The sequence below is a fragment of the Stylophora pistillata genome, chromosome 6 (assembly GCF_964205215.1).
Source record: "Stylophora pistillata chromosome 6, jaStyPist1.2, whole genome shotgun sequence".
Lineage (NCBI taxonomy): Eukaryota > Metazoa > Cnidaria > Anthozoa > Scleractinia > Pocilloporidae > Stylophora > Stylophora pistillata.
In genome coordinates this window covers 8,957,968-8,973,159 of record NC_142524.1, presented here as the reverse complement: position 1 = coordinate 8,973,159, position 15,192 = coordinate 8,957,968, and the positions used below count along the sequence as shown (strand labels likewise).

At 40.7% G+C, this 15,192-nt stretch overlaps 1 protein-coding gene and 1 long non-coding RNA gene across 3 annotated transcripts; one reads left to right on the top strand and one right to left on the bottom strand.

The window, feature by feature from the left end:
- Positions 1 to 895: 895 nt before the first annotated feature.
- On the bottom strand, positions 896 to 14,527 carry LOC111327978 (endoribonuclease Dicer-L-like). Of its 2 annotated transcripts, XM_088724661.1 has the most exons (13): positions 14,026 to 14,527; positions 12,724 to 13,416; positions 11,499 to 11,687; positions 10,118 to 10,545; positions 9,412 to 9,581; positions 9,085 to 9,217; positions 8,264 to 8,488; positions 7,484 to 7,657; positions 5,314 to 7,218; positions 4,329 to 4,509; positions 3,704 to 3,776; positions 3,375 to 3,549; positions 896 to 2,234 (listed from the first exon to the last, which is right to left on the bottom strand). In XM_088724661.1, exons 1-12 carry the CDS (start codon positions 14,276 to 14,278, stop codon positions 3,399 to 3,401), a joined length of 4,575 nt encoding a protein of 1,524 aa, XP_088580787.1. In that variant the 5' UTR covers positions 14,279 to 14,527; the 3' UTR covers positions 896 to 2,234; positions 3,375 to 3,398. The 2 variants fall into 2 exon arrangements, with proteins under 2 accessions (XP_088580787.1, XP_088580786.1); XM_088724660.1 differs by having other exon boundaries at positions 896 to 3,549; positions 14,026 to 14,526.
- Positions 7,653 to 9,986, top strand: LOC148728116 (uncharacterized). The gene is made up of 2 exons (XR_015988562.1): positions 7,653 to 7,944; positions 8,302 to 9,986. It is a non-coding gene; the product is annotated as an uncharacterized LOC148728116 (long non-coding RNA).
- Positions 14,528 to 15,192: the final 665 nt, after the last annotated feature.

The following is a 15,192-nucleotide window of genomic DNA, read 5'->3' as shown; positions in this document are numbered from 1 at the left end:
AGCTAATGAAGCAAAAGACAAGTGTAACACCTTCAATAGCTTCGTTGTCTCTTGTGCCGAAGATTTAAGGTCGATCCACCGATCAACCGCGCGATCCTTTTCCAAATGGCTACCGCAAATTGTCCGCCCAGAAAAATTTAATCTACGAAAGATCACCGTGACGGAAGTTAGAAAGGCTCTTAAAGATTTAAAACCCAAGAAAGCTACAGGTGTTGATGGTATTCCATCTCGTCTACTAAAAGACGGATCAGACGCCCTGGCCTATCCACTATCGCTCATTTTTAATTTAACTATCCAACAAAACGTTATTCCTGCAGAATGGAAAAAAGCGAAGGTGACCCCTTTACATAAATCAGGTTCAAAAGATGACCCAAGAAACTACCGCCCCATATCGGTATTGCCAGTGGTATCTAAAGTCCTAGAGCGTTTAATCCACAAGGAGCTTGCAAGTTTTTTTGATGATCATAACTTGCTCTGTAAATTACAGTCCGGTTTTAGAAGAATGCACTCAACTGAGACGGCTGTAACTTATTTCGCCGACGAGATTCTCCTGAATATGGATAAGGGCCTTGTTACTGGTTCTGTGTTTATTGACCTGGCAAAGGCTTTCGACACAGTTGACCATGACATTTTGCTCAGAAAATTAGAGTACTATGGTATATGCGAGGAAAGCCTTCTATGGTTTAAGGACTACTTTACGGGAAGAAAGCAGTTCGTGCAAATTGATTCTCATTCATCTGAAGAGCTTGCTATAACTTCTGGAGTGCCACAAGGGTCCATCCTCAGACCCCTGTTATTCATTGTCTACATTAATGATTTACCACGTTGTGTCAAACACTGTTCTGTAAATATGTACGCTGACGACGCAGTTTTATATCTTGCTGGCCCAACAGTAGACAATTTAACTTTTTACTTTAATCAAGATCTTCAATGTCTATCTGAATGGCTAGAAGACAACAATCTTGTTCTCAATGTTTCAAAAACTAAGTGTGTACTATTTACATCTCGAAGGCATAAAGAGCGCGATTGTATTTTAAATCTTAATCTTATCGGAAAGCTCATTTCTTGCGAAACTACTTTTAAATACCTAGGCGTGGTGTTCGACAATTTTATGACTTGGAAGGCTCACACAGACTATATGTGTAAAAAGGTGGCGTCAAGAGTTAGTATTCTGGGCCGCATTAGAAGTTTCGTCACAAAAGAGGCAGCAATACTTGTTCATAATACCTTAATTCTTCCCTTATTTGATTACTGTGACATTGCCTGGAGTAACCTTTTACAACAAGATATAGATCGACTACAGCGCTTACAAAATAGATCTGCACGGATTATTACACGTTGCTCTCGGTCATCTGAAGCAATAGATCAGCTGCAATGGCCGACTCTTTCCAGTAGACGCTATTACCACAAGGCTAAACTCGTTTTTCTCTGTCTCCACTCATTAGTTCCTGGTTACTTTTCATCATATTTTACCAGATTTTCGAATATTCACAATTATTCCGCGAGGCAAAGTCTGAGGCTATCCCTACCAAAAGTAAAACAGAATTTTGGGAGAAGGACCTTTCTTTTTACTGGTGCAGAAATTTTTAATAAACTTCCTTTAAACATTGTGAAGAGTGAAAACATTCAAACGTTCTGTCGCCGAGCAAAACATTTCCTTTTACCGTAATTTGATATTTTATTTACTATGTTATGTTTTAATTGTGTTTTTAGCTTTGTAGTTTTAGGCTGTTGATGTAGTTGTGAAATCTTAGTCATTGTATATATATATATATCTATTCTAGAAATTTGATGTAAATTATTTTCAATACAGGGCCCCTATGGATACCAGCCTTAGAGCTGAATGGGCTACCCTGTGTAAATAAAGTTTGCTTTGATTTGCTTTGTCTTCCTTGGCGTTGCCGTCCTGACTGCTTAAGGTCCCTAATACCCAGAACTATGCGACGGACGTTGAGGTAACTCCTAAAACAAACTGAAAAGTCTCGCATGGACTGACAAAGCCCCGCAAGACATCGTGACAACGAAAAGGTATGTTTTACGGTGCCGAAAAGTCATCAAACTCATCCACTCATCGCAATGTCTCTCGGGCCATATCGGCTCAACAAACATGCTATAGACAGTTTATGTTCTCTTCATACCCGTTCATATTCTATCGCCTTGAGCAGGTAATGATGATACTGTTTTGGTATCTGCTTGAGACAAAAATTTTCGTCCGCCATGTTGACATGCCACTTTTGCCAATTCAAAAACAGGACATTCTTAGAACTGAAGTAATGCATGAAAGCTCACGCAAATTTACAATGCAGGGGTTTGAAAGGGTTATCTCAGTCTCTGAAGAATTTAAGGGTACAAGATTACTTACCCTCCTCTGGCTAGGCTGGGATAATAGTGTATGACAACTTAATTTAAGGGTACAAGATTGCTTACCCTCCTCTGGCTAGGCTGGGATAATAGTGTATGACAACTTAATTTAAGGGTACAAGATTACTTACCCTCCTCTGGCTAGGCTGGGATAATAGTGTATGACAACTTAATTTAAGGGTACAAGATTACTTACCCTCCTCTGGCTAGGCTGGGATAATAGTGTATGACAACTTAATTTAAGGGTACAAGATTACTTACCCTCCTCTGGCTAGGCTGGGATAATAGTGTATGACAACTTAATTTAAGGGTACAAGATTACTTACCCTCCTCTGGCTAGGCTGGGATAATAGTGTATGACAACTTAATTTAAGGGTGCAAGATTACTTACCCTCCTCTGGCTAGGCTGGGATAATAGTGTATGACAACTTAATTTAAGGGTACAAGATTACTTACCCTCCTCTGGCTAGGCTGGGATAATAGTGTATGACAACTTAATTTAAGGGTACAAGATTGCTTACCCTCCTCTGGCTAGGCTGTGATAATAGTGTATGACAACTTAGCTCACTTTACCATGGATAACGAGTAACGTAGCCAATCAGATTGTTCGGTTTTCTCTCTTATCCATAAAATTCATAGCGAAGACGCCATGACACCCACAAGTTAAAGAGGTTTTAAATGTTGTCCATTCGCCCAAGGTATTTCGAAAGCTGAAAAATCGCTAGTAGCTTTCAGAGAGGGGCGATCACGTGAAACATATAATTTCCTATGTCGCGAAATAGAATATGCACTGCCTTATAAGAAATCTACGTCGTATTAACAATGTTCCACAGCTTCCTCCATCTTACTTCAAAGAAATGCCTCAAAAGGGACCGATCAAATCTAAGGGAACACCTTTCAACCTCGTTCCCATGGCCTTTTCCCTTGCTTAAGGGAAAAAGACATGAGAACGAGGTTGAGCACCTTCGTCGCAAGATTGATGTCCTCAAGGCCTGCACTGAAACCTAACCTTCCTGATATACCGCGGCGTGTTCTTGCTAAGTTTTCTTTTCCAGGGCTTTAATAGCAGATTTGGCCGCTGCTTTTTTAGCGATCTTCTTGTTCGTTCCCTTTCCTTTGAACTCTTCCGATGCCCAGGACACCTTCAGAGTACGCTGGATCTTTCCATTATCAAGGGTCTTAGGTTTCCTAGGGAAAACAAAAACACGAACGTCAGAATAACCGAGCCTTCTTTGATAGATTATATAAATCTTCTTGAATTATCTTCACATCTGATACGGTTAATAAGAGACTTATACAGTGAGAGTCAACCAACAGTCTAAGATGTTAACTTCACACTCACCCAAAAACGGCTTTCTTGTCTTTCTCGAGGACAAGTCTGATGGGATTTCGCGGTATATTCCCCGAGTAATGATCTGAATCGAGAAAATAAATTCAATCAATTTTTCAAGTTTTGTTCTCTAGGTTTTGTATTCCATCGCGTACCTTCGCCCTTTTGAGGCGATTTCTTATGTTGAATGCTCTCCTAACCCACTATACATCTTCTTAATGATTTAGTGGGAGAATTTGGTTTTATATCAACCAACTGCGTCTCTCAGTTCGCGTTTAATCACAAGCACTCGTCGCTATTTCAGGTCTCATGACTATGATATGTTAGAGACACATCAATAACTATGAGGAATACTGTTCCAGCATGCTATCGGCACCAAAGAGGATTTCTCAACCCTTTCATCGTCCCTGATCCGATAAGAAATTCTCAAATCTAGCTACTATACATCTCCATGTGGATTTGGTGGGAGAATTTGGTTTGATATCAACAAGAAGATCAGACGCTCTAGCTGATAAGTTCACCAATTCTCATCACTTGTTTGCTGGATACTGTATTGATAATATATGGAGAAGTTCACTTTAGACTGAAAATTAAAGAAGCTACCATGCAACCGCGAGGGAGGCGATGGCTAACTTACCGATGCAGGGTTCCATCATGCGGTAGTACACACCCCAGATTTTAGTCAAATCCATACCGCTGTCCAAAAATATCGCCCCTGCAACGGATTCAAAGATGTCACCAAGAACTTTAGGTGCCTCGATTCCTTCTTCTTCTTCTTCTTCTTCTTCAGACACGATAATAAATGGGTCAGCGGGGACCTGACAAATAAATGACAAATCAATCAACTGGAAATAATGACTTGACGGAAAAAATAATCGTTAAAGAATGCACTTAAGGTCACCAGTCGAACGCCAGGAATACGCGAGGGGATCAATTCTGGCCGGCTGTACGCTAATTTCCAGCGCAGAAATTCTACCGCGGTCTCGCAAAAAAAAGCGAAAGAAAATTGAAACGTTGAAAGAAATCTGTAAAAGGACACAAATATGGCGAAAAGGAAGCTTAAGATTTTTCAAATACGACGCTTCTTCAAGTACGGGTATCCTGTTAATTTACAATTGTTTTGAGCTTTAGCGGAAAAAATTCTACGTTTTTAAAACACCATGACTTAATGGTTTGTATGCCTGTTTGCAACTCGTGTGACAACCTGGTTCTGACAGCCGTAGAGCCATTACAACATCAGCACATGCGCAACGTTTTAACCGCCTCCCGGTTAGCTCAATTGAGCCCCGGCCGGACCAACACTCAAGGTCTTAAATAATCGAGAAGAATATGCTGCCTTTCCACAACATCAAGAAATGGTTAGATATTCTAGTCTTCTCGGATAGGGACGAATAAATGGAGGTGCCGTCTCCTGCAGGGTTAGGGGTAGGAGACGTTAATTTCCCACGCACGAGATTACTGTGTGATGGATGTCCTCCCCTGGGGAGGGATGGGTGGGTTGCTGTCTTGCGTTTTATGCATGAGCATCTGACTCGGGCAATCTGGGTAACCATGCCTCACGTAAAGACAATAAACTTCATTGATTGATTGATTGATTATGCTACTATGCTTGTTCAGCCTACCGTTTGACGGGGATTGCGTTTCCTCTCTTTAGCCTCGTCTTCCACTCTGTCAATGAAGTCCTTCATAGTTTGGAACCACTTGGGAGACATATGCTTCAGATACTTATGGTAGTGGTGTTCTACGGCAAGGGTGGCAAAGATGTTATTGTTTACCAACGCCTGTCGAATATCGGTCAGATCTCCGGGTGACAAGTTAACGTGACGGAAGTACAAATGCTGCGTGACCAAAAAGTCCAGCAGAGCATCACCGAGGAACTCGAGTCTTTGATAACTTGGCGTCGCGCGGTTTTCGTGGTAAGACGCGTGAGTTAGCGCTTCTACCAAATACAACTTTTGTTGAAATTTGTACAAGATTGAATTGCTCTCAAAGTTTTCCAGACCTGATGTGAGGCGGAAAACCACGTCTCCTTTACCCTGCGTTGCTGTTACTTTTGTCTGATCCGGCCAAAATCTGGCATAGCAACCCGATTTGCTATTCTTTGCCAGCGATTCAATACCGTCGTTGGGGTCAACCTCAGGTAAAATTTTTAGCCCTAGAAACTTCATGAATCGCAATGCACCAAGATAACCATCGGATATTAGATATGCTCCGATCAGTGCTTCGATGCTGTCTGCTATGGACTTATCCCCTATCATTTGCGTGATGCATTTCTGGGACGCATGCTCTGTAGCAGTAAGTTTTCTCTTCTTTCTCTTTTCTCTCTCTTCTGTGGTGCGATTCGGTGGTACGTCGCCAAACTGACATCCCGTAGGACACCAAACGTCGCGAGCCAACTGCGTGCTCTGGAGATACTCGCCCAAAGATTTCTTAGTGGCTGCTCGGTACAACGCTAAATTACTAATCTGGTTTGTCTTACGCCGGGTCAGCTTACCTTCGTCTTTATCGCTGTATGTGCAGAAGAGATGAAGGGAAACGGCCAGCTTCAGAAATGAGTCTCCCAACATCTCTAGCCTCTCCAGATTAAACGCATCTCCGCTATGGGTGGTGGTAACTGCTTGAAGAACGAGAGAGGAGTTGGGGTGGTTTACAGATGATGGAATGTAACGGAACATCGATCTGATGTCGGAGAAAAGCCCCGGGAATTCAGACTCTGCATCATCACTGTCTTCAAGATCCAAACCATCGTCTTCAACTTCTCCTGCTTGATTGGGTCGGTGAGAGCCCTCTTCAGCACCAATAGGAGGGAGACTTGATTCATCTGTTGTGTCGCCTTCACCGGCAACCATGGTCTTGAGATCGGCAACGAGAAGGAGGGAGGTTACACGCTGAAGAACTGATGGCAGAATCTGTGACACGCTAAGAAGAGAAGCGCGAATGGGAATCTGGTTACACAATTCTGGAACAAGATAAATCACTTGGCGCTTGTGTTTTGTTCCTACTTTTCGGTCCACCAGGAAATTCACTCTACCGGATAACTCTTTCGCTTCAACAAGAGGTTGATTTTTGTCAGCAATGCGTCCCATTTCTCCGTATTTACGGCGAAAATATTCTTCATAAGTGTTTCCCTGTGACTTTTCCGGGAAGGGAGACAGGGGGGTCAGGTCGCCACGAACCTTCAAAACAGCGTACTTTTGTGAACATTGAACGTAGTTTTTGGTCACTACTGCGTCTTCGACGATAGGCTCATTTCCACGGCTTTGTTTGCGTGCGCGCGAAAGTTCCTCTCTCATGCGATCAAAGTCAACACTCCTTCCAGAATCCTTTAGCATAACAATGAAGTAACCATCCATACTTTCTGGTGTGAATTCCACAGGAGAGCGCAGAACGTGACTGAAGAGAAAGAGATGAAACTCACGGAGAATGTCCAGGTCTTGTTTGGTGTTGTTCCTACGCAAAGGAGATGTGTGACACTGCAAGGATACTGTGACCTCGCCATAGTTAGGATACAGTTTGAACGATCGCATCTGAGGAGTGAAAAAATTTGGGTTTGAGTTAATTTGCACTCTTAACAGAAATCCAACGCACAGTTCAGTGTACGCTCTTTTTGGCCAACAAGATATCAACCTCTGCCAGTTTAAACAGCGTGATTCCAGATAGTATATTTAGTAAAAATGGTATATGCTGCTGTAAAATCAGAACTGAGGGCATCTGTAATATCACTTGAATGATAACATACGGAATTCGGTGACCTATTAAAAATCAAAGGATTCACAATAATCATAAACTAACCCTAGGAACTCTTTTATTTGTCAGCATTCCAAACGTGCAAGTGTGGTTGAGGAACAGTCGCTCACTTATAACAAACTCTTGTGGTTGAATAAGTTTTGTGACTTGTATGGTGATGGTCGTGAGGAACTGGGACTGACCATCCTGTACCAGGCTACCGACGAATACTTCAGGAACCTGGGCAAGAACAAAACGTCAGGTAAAGAAAGAGAGAAATACTTGTCAAGAGCGTGGCGCGAAAGAGAAACCTGGTTTCAACGTAACAATTCATCCACCAAGCTGAGGCAGTTTCGATTTTGGATCCTCAACCAACAGCGCCACCGAGAAAACTCGACAGGAAGCCAGACTGTAAACCAAGTCCCTCTAACACGAACCTCGTAAACATGGCCTAGCTCAACTTTGAGTACCCAGTAGCTCAGTGGCAGAGCGCGAAATCCGAAGGTCTGAAGCTCCTTTCCTCAAAGGTACTAAGAAGTTTTTCTTTGTACCACGCTCGTGACAAAGCGACGAAACATTTTTCTCCTCTGACTTCTTTGGGTGACTCTGGATTGCAGTATTATGTAATTTTTGACTAAGTGGAAGGACCGGAAAAATATTTGGCTCAAGGTCATGAAGCTGCATGTAGTACAAGCTTAACGGCGGGGTCCGTGCGTCAAGGCTGAGAGCCAAATATTTTCCCGTCTAGCTAGCTTGCAAGCCAAATGTATCTATAAACACTCAGTCAAAATAGTTTTATGATTTAGAATAAGGTAGAAGCCATAATTTTGCTATGCAACCGCTTACCTTTCTCGTGTACTGACGTTTTCTCTTCTTTGATCCAGGTTTAGATTCATTTCCGCCAGGCTCAGCTGCTGCTGCTTCTTCTTCTTCTTCTAACTCACTTTCATCGTCAGACAATGAGCGTTTTGGCCGCAAGTTATCATCGAGCTCGCCATTTCTGTAAAGCACTATACAAGCTTTGTAAGCAGCAGCCATCTTGGCATACTTCTTACTCCGCATTGGTTCACCCTGTTGAAGTCCAGAAGATACACTATTCGTTTTGGAAGATTTAAATAACACACCAGTCAAGAGCTGAAAGAGGGCAAGAAAGGAGACAAGAAAGGGGGCAAGAAAAGGGGAAACGTCCAGAAAAGGGGAACATCCAGACAGTGTTACTAGGCAAGCCCTAAAATGAAACCCCCACCGAAAATGGACAAGAGGATGCCTATAAAAACACCTATTCAGACCGAGATGAAGAACTGGGGCTACACTTGGACCACACTTTAAGGGCCAGCCCACGACAGGACAAGGTTGAAAGAGGAAATAGTCAATGGCTTATGGTCCAGGAGAAGCAACGGGCCTAAGAAAGTCAGTAAGTATTGAATCTAATGCCTCCTGTTCACAGGAGAGATGATGAAGAAATGAGGAAAGGAGAAGTCCAACAAGACTTTCTGACTCCCTATTATGTCTTAAATTTTTCTTCTCTTCAGCCTTTTCTTTTTCTAATCAGCATAACACAGGGAATAATTAAACATTTCTTGCCAGGTATTGAATCTGAGGCCTCCTGTGCCCTGGCAGGGCAATGAAGGAAAGAAGGCAAAAGAAAACTCAGACTTCTGACTCACTATTATGTCTTCACGCAGTTGACAGTTCATTGGCAGTGTTAGTTTGCACCTGTAACTATCTTTCCCAATTTCCTCAATCTTGTAAACAGGTGTAGGCTGAGTAAACCGGTCTCCCGGAAGCTTTGAACAATACCTGGAGGGTAGCAATGAAAACAGTGAAGTTAACAAATTTTCATAAGAACACGTAATTTATGTGCAAAACTTGTTTAAGGCAAGCCTTCTCTCCAGTAGGGAGGAAACTCTTCAATAAATATGTAGGTTTCTAGAGAATACAAAAGTTGTCGCCTTATAAGGTTTTAAAATCAGTTACACATTTTCTTCACTCACTTGGAAAGTATGGAAATACTGTTACTCATTGTCACACAAGCACCTCCTCCATCTTCTGGTACATAGGGCTGGAATGCATCTGTGTCTAATGATTCAATACACTCCCTCATAGATGGCTGTGTGCGGTCATGGCATCTTTTAAACAAGATCTTCTCAATTTCACGCAGAATCTACAGGAAATTATTCTTAATTATTTAGTTCAACATTGGGAAAATTCAGTCTGCTTTACCAAATAACTTACTCATCTGGTTTTCTGAGAAAAAAAAATTACATATGAGTAATTTGTGGCACCAAGATATATTTACATTTCATACTCCACTTGCCGGTGAAAGTTTACTGGAAATGCTGAGGGGGGATTCCGAAAACCAATTGACAGTTTTCAAGGAAATGATAAATCTGAGTGAAATTTCTCTCCTTAAAGGGTATGGATATTTGTCAAGAGAAACACCTATGGATGGCTATTCCTTGATAGGTTACACACTAAAACTTTCATGCACTTCAGCTGTTCAAATGTAGCTGGCCTTTACCCAATACTCCTAGTGGGTAGAAACTTTTTCATGATTAAAATTCATGTTTACAAAGAAAGAAATCAAATTCAATAAATGTCAAAATTCAAAATTATTGAATAGAGGCACTGTCTCATTAACTTTTTAAGTAAAAGAAAAAAAATACAAAATAGAAGGACATTCATTAAAGTTTCTTGTACCTCTAAGTCATTTTCTTTCTCCCCTTTCAGTTCTTGGGGTACAAGCATGTAATAATTTGAATCTCTGGCACGAGCTCTCCCTTTTGACTGAACATAAGATCTGAAGTTCTTTGGGAAGTCAAAGCAACAGACAACATTACACTTTGGAACATCTAAGCCCTCCTCAACAACAGAAGTGGCAATCAGTACGTTGAACTCATGTCTTCTAAACTTCCGAAGCACTTCTTCCTGTTTCTTGAAGTTCATCTCAGTCTCACTGGAGAAGTTAACCTTTCCACCTGTGCCATGGCCAGTTACAAAATTACTTTTGACAAATGATAGGTCATGGTTCAGTTTGGCAGCCTGGTTAATTTGTTCACTGAGGATGAGTGCTGTGTATCGCTTTTCGACAAACACAATGGCGCAGAGCCTCTTCTCTGGATCAGATTCTACAATAGGAATAAAAAAATTAAGCATCAGCAAGCTTTTTCATGGAAGGGGGGAAGAGGGGTACACTTTTGATTATGTTTTGTTGTAGTCACTTACATGTGCACAAAAATAACTTCATATCTAGTGAATAAATTGTCTGGTAAATATTATAATATGTGTCAGACGAACAACTCCCACACTGCTTCCTATTCTATCCCCTTATCAATAAAACTACCAGCTTTTTATGGACCTACAGTAAAATAAGGGCTGATAGTTTCTAAAGAAACTGTTTGGGGCTACGTTGGTGGGGGTAACAAAATAATTTGAATATATCAACAAAGTTGAAATGGTAAATTGGCCACTGTTATGATTATAAAAGCTGACATTTTGAGCGTTAGCCCTTCCACAGAGCGAAGGGTGACGACGAAAGGCTAACACTTGAAATGTCAGCTTCTATAATCGTAACGGTGGCCAATTTACCATTTCAACTTTGTTGATATATTCAAATTACCACAGTGAAATAACCCTCTTGTGAAAAGCAATGGCACAGTGATAACAGTTCTTAATTGCCTCCCCCTGAGGCCCGGATTTCATTCATAGACTTGATGTCACATCTGGGGTTGAATTTGCTGTTGGTTTTCCAGGTTATCAGCTTTTCCCCAATGCAAATGGAACATAATTTCAAATCTCATGGAATCGTTTAACACAAGTGTCAAAGGTGGAATTCAAACATTACAATTTAATTAGTCACATGCATTCTAACAGAATTGATTCTTGACAGAAGGGGTAAATTATTTAACACCTAAAATGACTGCATGCACTACAAAGCAAGTTAAGACATCCTGATTGGCTCCTTTCAACAAAAGTAATGAGACATTACTCCCCTCTCACGATTTTCTCTTAGACTTAATTAGCAACACATTCTTGTCTTAAGTTATTATCATGAAACTTTCAAAAGACAAGCATTTCTTACCTAAACCAATAAACTTCCCAAAAATGTTCAAAAGTTCTGTGAGATATTCAGGCATGATGTGACTGCAATTCTCATCATCTCCCGAGCCATTAATTCCAGTAAAATTACAGTAAACATCTTGAACTTGATGCAGCTGGGTGGCACTGGACTTGCAAATTTTTTTTCCCTCTTTGCTGGTTTGAAGTGTTTCTAAAATATAAGTTTTCAAGTTTGAACTTTCAGTCAGTCAAAAGAACAACAGTCTCTTAAAATCTTTGGATTACCCAACTGTTAGGGCAGGAATTGCATTATGTAACTTTGGGGGGGGGAAGTGGAGGGGGAGGGAAAGTGGAAGGGGGAGGGGAATAGGCTTCACAGGCCATAATAGCTTTTATTATATGGCTGTGTCTCACAAGGACTGGGAACTACCGAATTCACGAAGTTGATTGGCTGAAATCAATATTGAAATCGGTCTAGATTTTCCCATCTAGACCGGCATCTAGACCAGTCTAGAAAAAAAGGTACAAAGAAAATAAAAAATTGGCATATAAGACAGCCATATAATAAACATCTTATTAGCCAAGCTAGGTCGGTCTGTATATATGGGAGAATCTTGACCTCGGTCGCTGGTACAGACCTCACTGCGTTCGATCTGTACTGGCAACCTCGGTCAAGATTCTCCCATACAGACCTCCCCCTGGTTAATAAGTACTAAGTATTGAACAACTGCAAGAAACTGAGTTAAATGTTAATCAAAATTTTCATGTACAAAGCCTAATTTGTTGTTTTGAGAGGAAAACATAGTTGTACAAACAAGTTTATAAAATGCAATTGTAAAAGTTATTTATAACAACAATTGCCATTTTCTTTGTTAAAAATTCCTCAAAGATTCCTCCGTTAATCACACTGAACAAAAAAACCCCAGCATACTTCCCCCTACAAAAGAACAAATCTTGGTTAATTTTTCCTTCCAGGCATCAACAATCTTGGGTACTCCACCTGGGATTTCAATCCTTTAATAATCCTTCAGGGGAAGCAGCTCTAGGATTTATATAAATTGTGAGACACAAATATTTAATGAGCACCCCCCTGCACCAATCCACACACTTTTTCAAAGAAAAATATGATTTTGTGGTTACTAGCTCAACCTGAAATAGTTAGACTAACCAAAATACTTGTAATTTAATTAAGTATGTAAGTAAGCTAGTGTCAAGTAAATAAGTCAGTGATATGAAAAATACTCCACCTAATTCATTGATTAGATATGCTGCAACTATATAGGCAGCCCAAGGGCCCAGTTCATGCAATGTCCTGGTACATTCCTCAAGTGCCCACTTTGTAAAACCATGTGCATCATTAGACACTTTACAGTCTCCAGGAAAATCCATTCCTTGCGTTAACACCTGTGATAGGTGTTGAATTAGCTTATTTAAGTCCTCACTAATTTCATTTGAGTAGCTTAGGACCTGTTCTTTGGGTTTGGTGGCAAAGTTTTCAACATCCTCATCACAAGTTGTGTCACACTTGGACCACATGGTGCATTCCAGCTGTTTTATTTCTGATTCGATTCTGAGTAGCTTTACTTTCCCGTTCACCACAGAGGCTGTTAGACCCATAATTTTGGGTAATGGAGTTACTTCAGTTGGTTTTAATTGTTTTGATCTATTGAAGAACTCCATTATCTGCGCATATGGATGATTCTTCCTTGCATGATGGCATTCATCAAAGATCAGGAGATTCACTTGTGAAAGCTTTGTGAAGCCAGCTGATAGTAGGTTAAGAAATACCTGGGCTGTCATGACCAAAACGTTGTTGTCATTGAACTCGCTTTCCCATCTCGACTTTTCCCAGCCATCAACACCCATCTCTCCCACATAACACTTGACTGTCAGGTCTGTATGATTTGCGATCACTTTTGCTTGCTGACTGGCTAACAGAACTGTCGAAAGAAAGAGGAAGGTAGAGTTAGGGGGGCAGTGCGTGCGTACTTGATGCGCTTAACTCATTGTTTATCAATGGCTTTAATTTCAAAGTCGTAGTCAGCTGAAATTTAACATTAATGTTGATCTTAGACCACTATCTGCAAAAAAAAAAAAATGTCTAAATTTTCACATTCAAGCAAAATCAAGGAAAGGAAGCATTCGTTTCTTCTGTTTCTGATGAATTGCACCGCCGTTTTCAAAGAGCCGCCATTACCCCTCTCCACACATTTATGGTCAGAAAACAAAAATGGCAGATTAGACGAAATATTGTCAAACCGAGTGAACGTTCATGGATTTGACAATTTCCGCGAATTTCAATGAAATTCAGCTTGACGGAATCGACGATTTTGACGAATTTTAGTAAAAGTTGTCAAAACGAATCAGCTCGGCAGATTTAATGAATTTTTGTTATTTTCGTTCTTGCATGAACATATCTTCTCCACATCCCATTTATATCCCCGACCCGATCCCGCCCTGAAATCTCGTACTCCTCCTCCAAGGTAACGCTGATCCAAAACATTCGATATCTCTCATATCCACACATAGCCTCACACTCTGAATCATACCTGTATTTACAAGGAAGAAAGTTCTTCGCCCGTCGTCTTTATGCATGTACTTTCCTCTTACTTCATGAGCGAGTTCTTTTATAAGCATGACACTTATAAACGTTTTTCCAGTTCCTGTACCCAGACATACAATCGTGTTCCTTTCCTTTGCCCGCTCCAGAAGCTCCACTTGGTACGGCCGAGCTAACAAATTTTCGTCGGCTCCTCCACCTGCTTCGCTTTCGGAAGCCTTTTCTCTTGCATCCTCTTCCATGCTGTCACTAATTAAGAAAGCTTGGGTAAAAAAAAAAGGCCCTATCGAAGGAAAACACAACTAAGAAATTGCAAGGGCTAAGTCAGAGTTAGAAAAGGTTTAAAATAATGATCTGATCAAATAATTTCTGCTCAGTTTAGTATTTGAGATCACTGAAACGCTTCGGCAAGGAAAACTCAAACATTTACGTGTATGACATCACTCTGTTTCTCAGAACATCCAACCAATGACGTCCACTTCTGGGAAAATTACGAAGAAAAAAAACAAAAATCAAAAGACAAAAGATTTGTGAAAATCCATCTGACCTGCTTTTGTAACAAAACGAAAAAGGGCCTGGGACTGAAACTGCGATCGCAAAGCATGCATGGATTGTTTGGCTGGACAGAAATCAAAATGGCGTCCATTGTGAATGATAGTAAGCTCTCAGAAACTAAAGAAGAAGGCTTTATTTTAACTGAAGACGATATACCTGGGGCTGTTTTGCAAAACAGAAATGTAGAGGCATGCAGTGTGGTACAGCTAAAGCGCTGGCTGATTTGTAGGGGAGCGAAAACAAGTGGTAAAAAGTCAGCTTTAGTCAGCAGGTAAAGGGTCAAATTCAGCTTTTTCGTAGCTCTTTCTTTTGCTCACATAAAAACCATTAATATTTCTGATGGAAAACATATTCACTTAAAGATTTTATACATTAAATCGTCTGCTTAGAACTCCATTAACATTATTTAAAATCGTTTTGCATAGGCTAAAACACTATGTAGAAAATGGCCTTGACAAGAAATATCTTAGAGACCCCGACAACGGCGCTAATATTATGAAGAAAAAAGCAGATCTTGGTTTGCTTGATAAGAGAGAGCCTCAAACAAATGGAAAATTTCCAAAAGAAGGTTTCAACTCTGATCTCAATGCTCTCCCTAAAG

Bases quoted from the DNA above. Each gene is read 5' to 3' on its own strand.
- LOC111327978 (XM_088724661.1), bottom strand. From the start codon at position 14,278: ATGGAAGAGGATGCAAGAGAAAAGGCTTCCGAAAGCGAAGCAGGTGGA. The intron at 11,688-12,723 runs GTGGAGTATTTT...CTTATATTTTAG, and splicing joins ATATCTAATCAATGAATTAG to AAACACTTCAAACCAGCAAA. The intron at 3,550-3,703 runs GTGAGTGTGAAG...TGTTTTCCCTAG, and splicing joins GACAAGAAAGCCGTTTTTGG to GAAACCTAAGACCCTTGATA.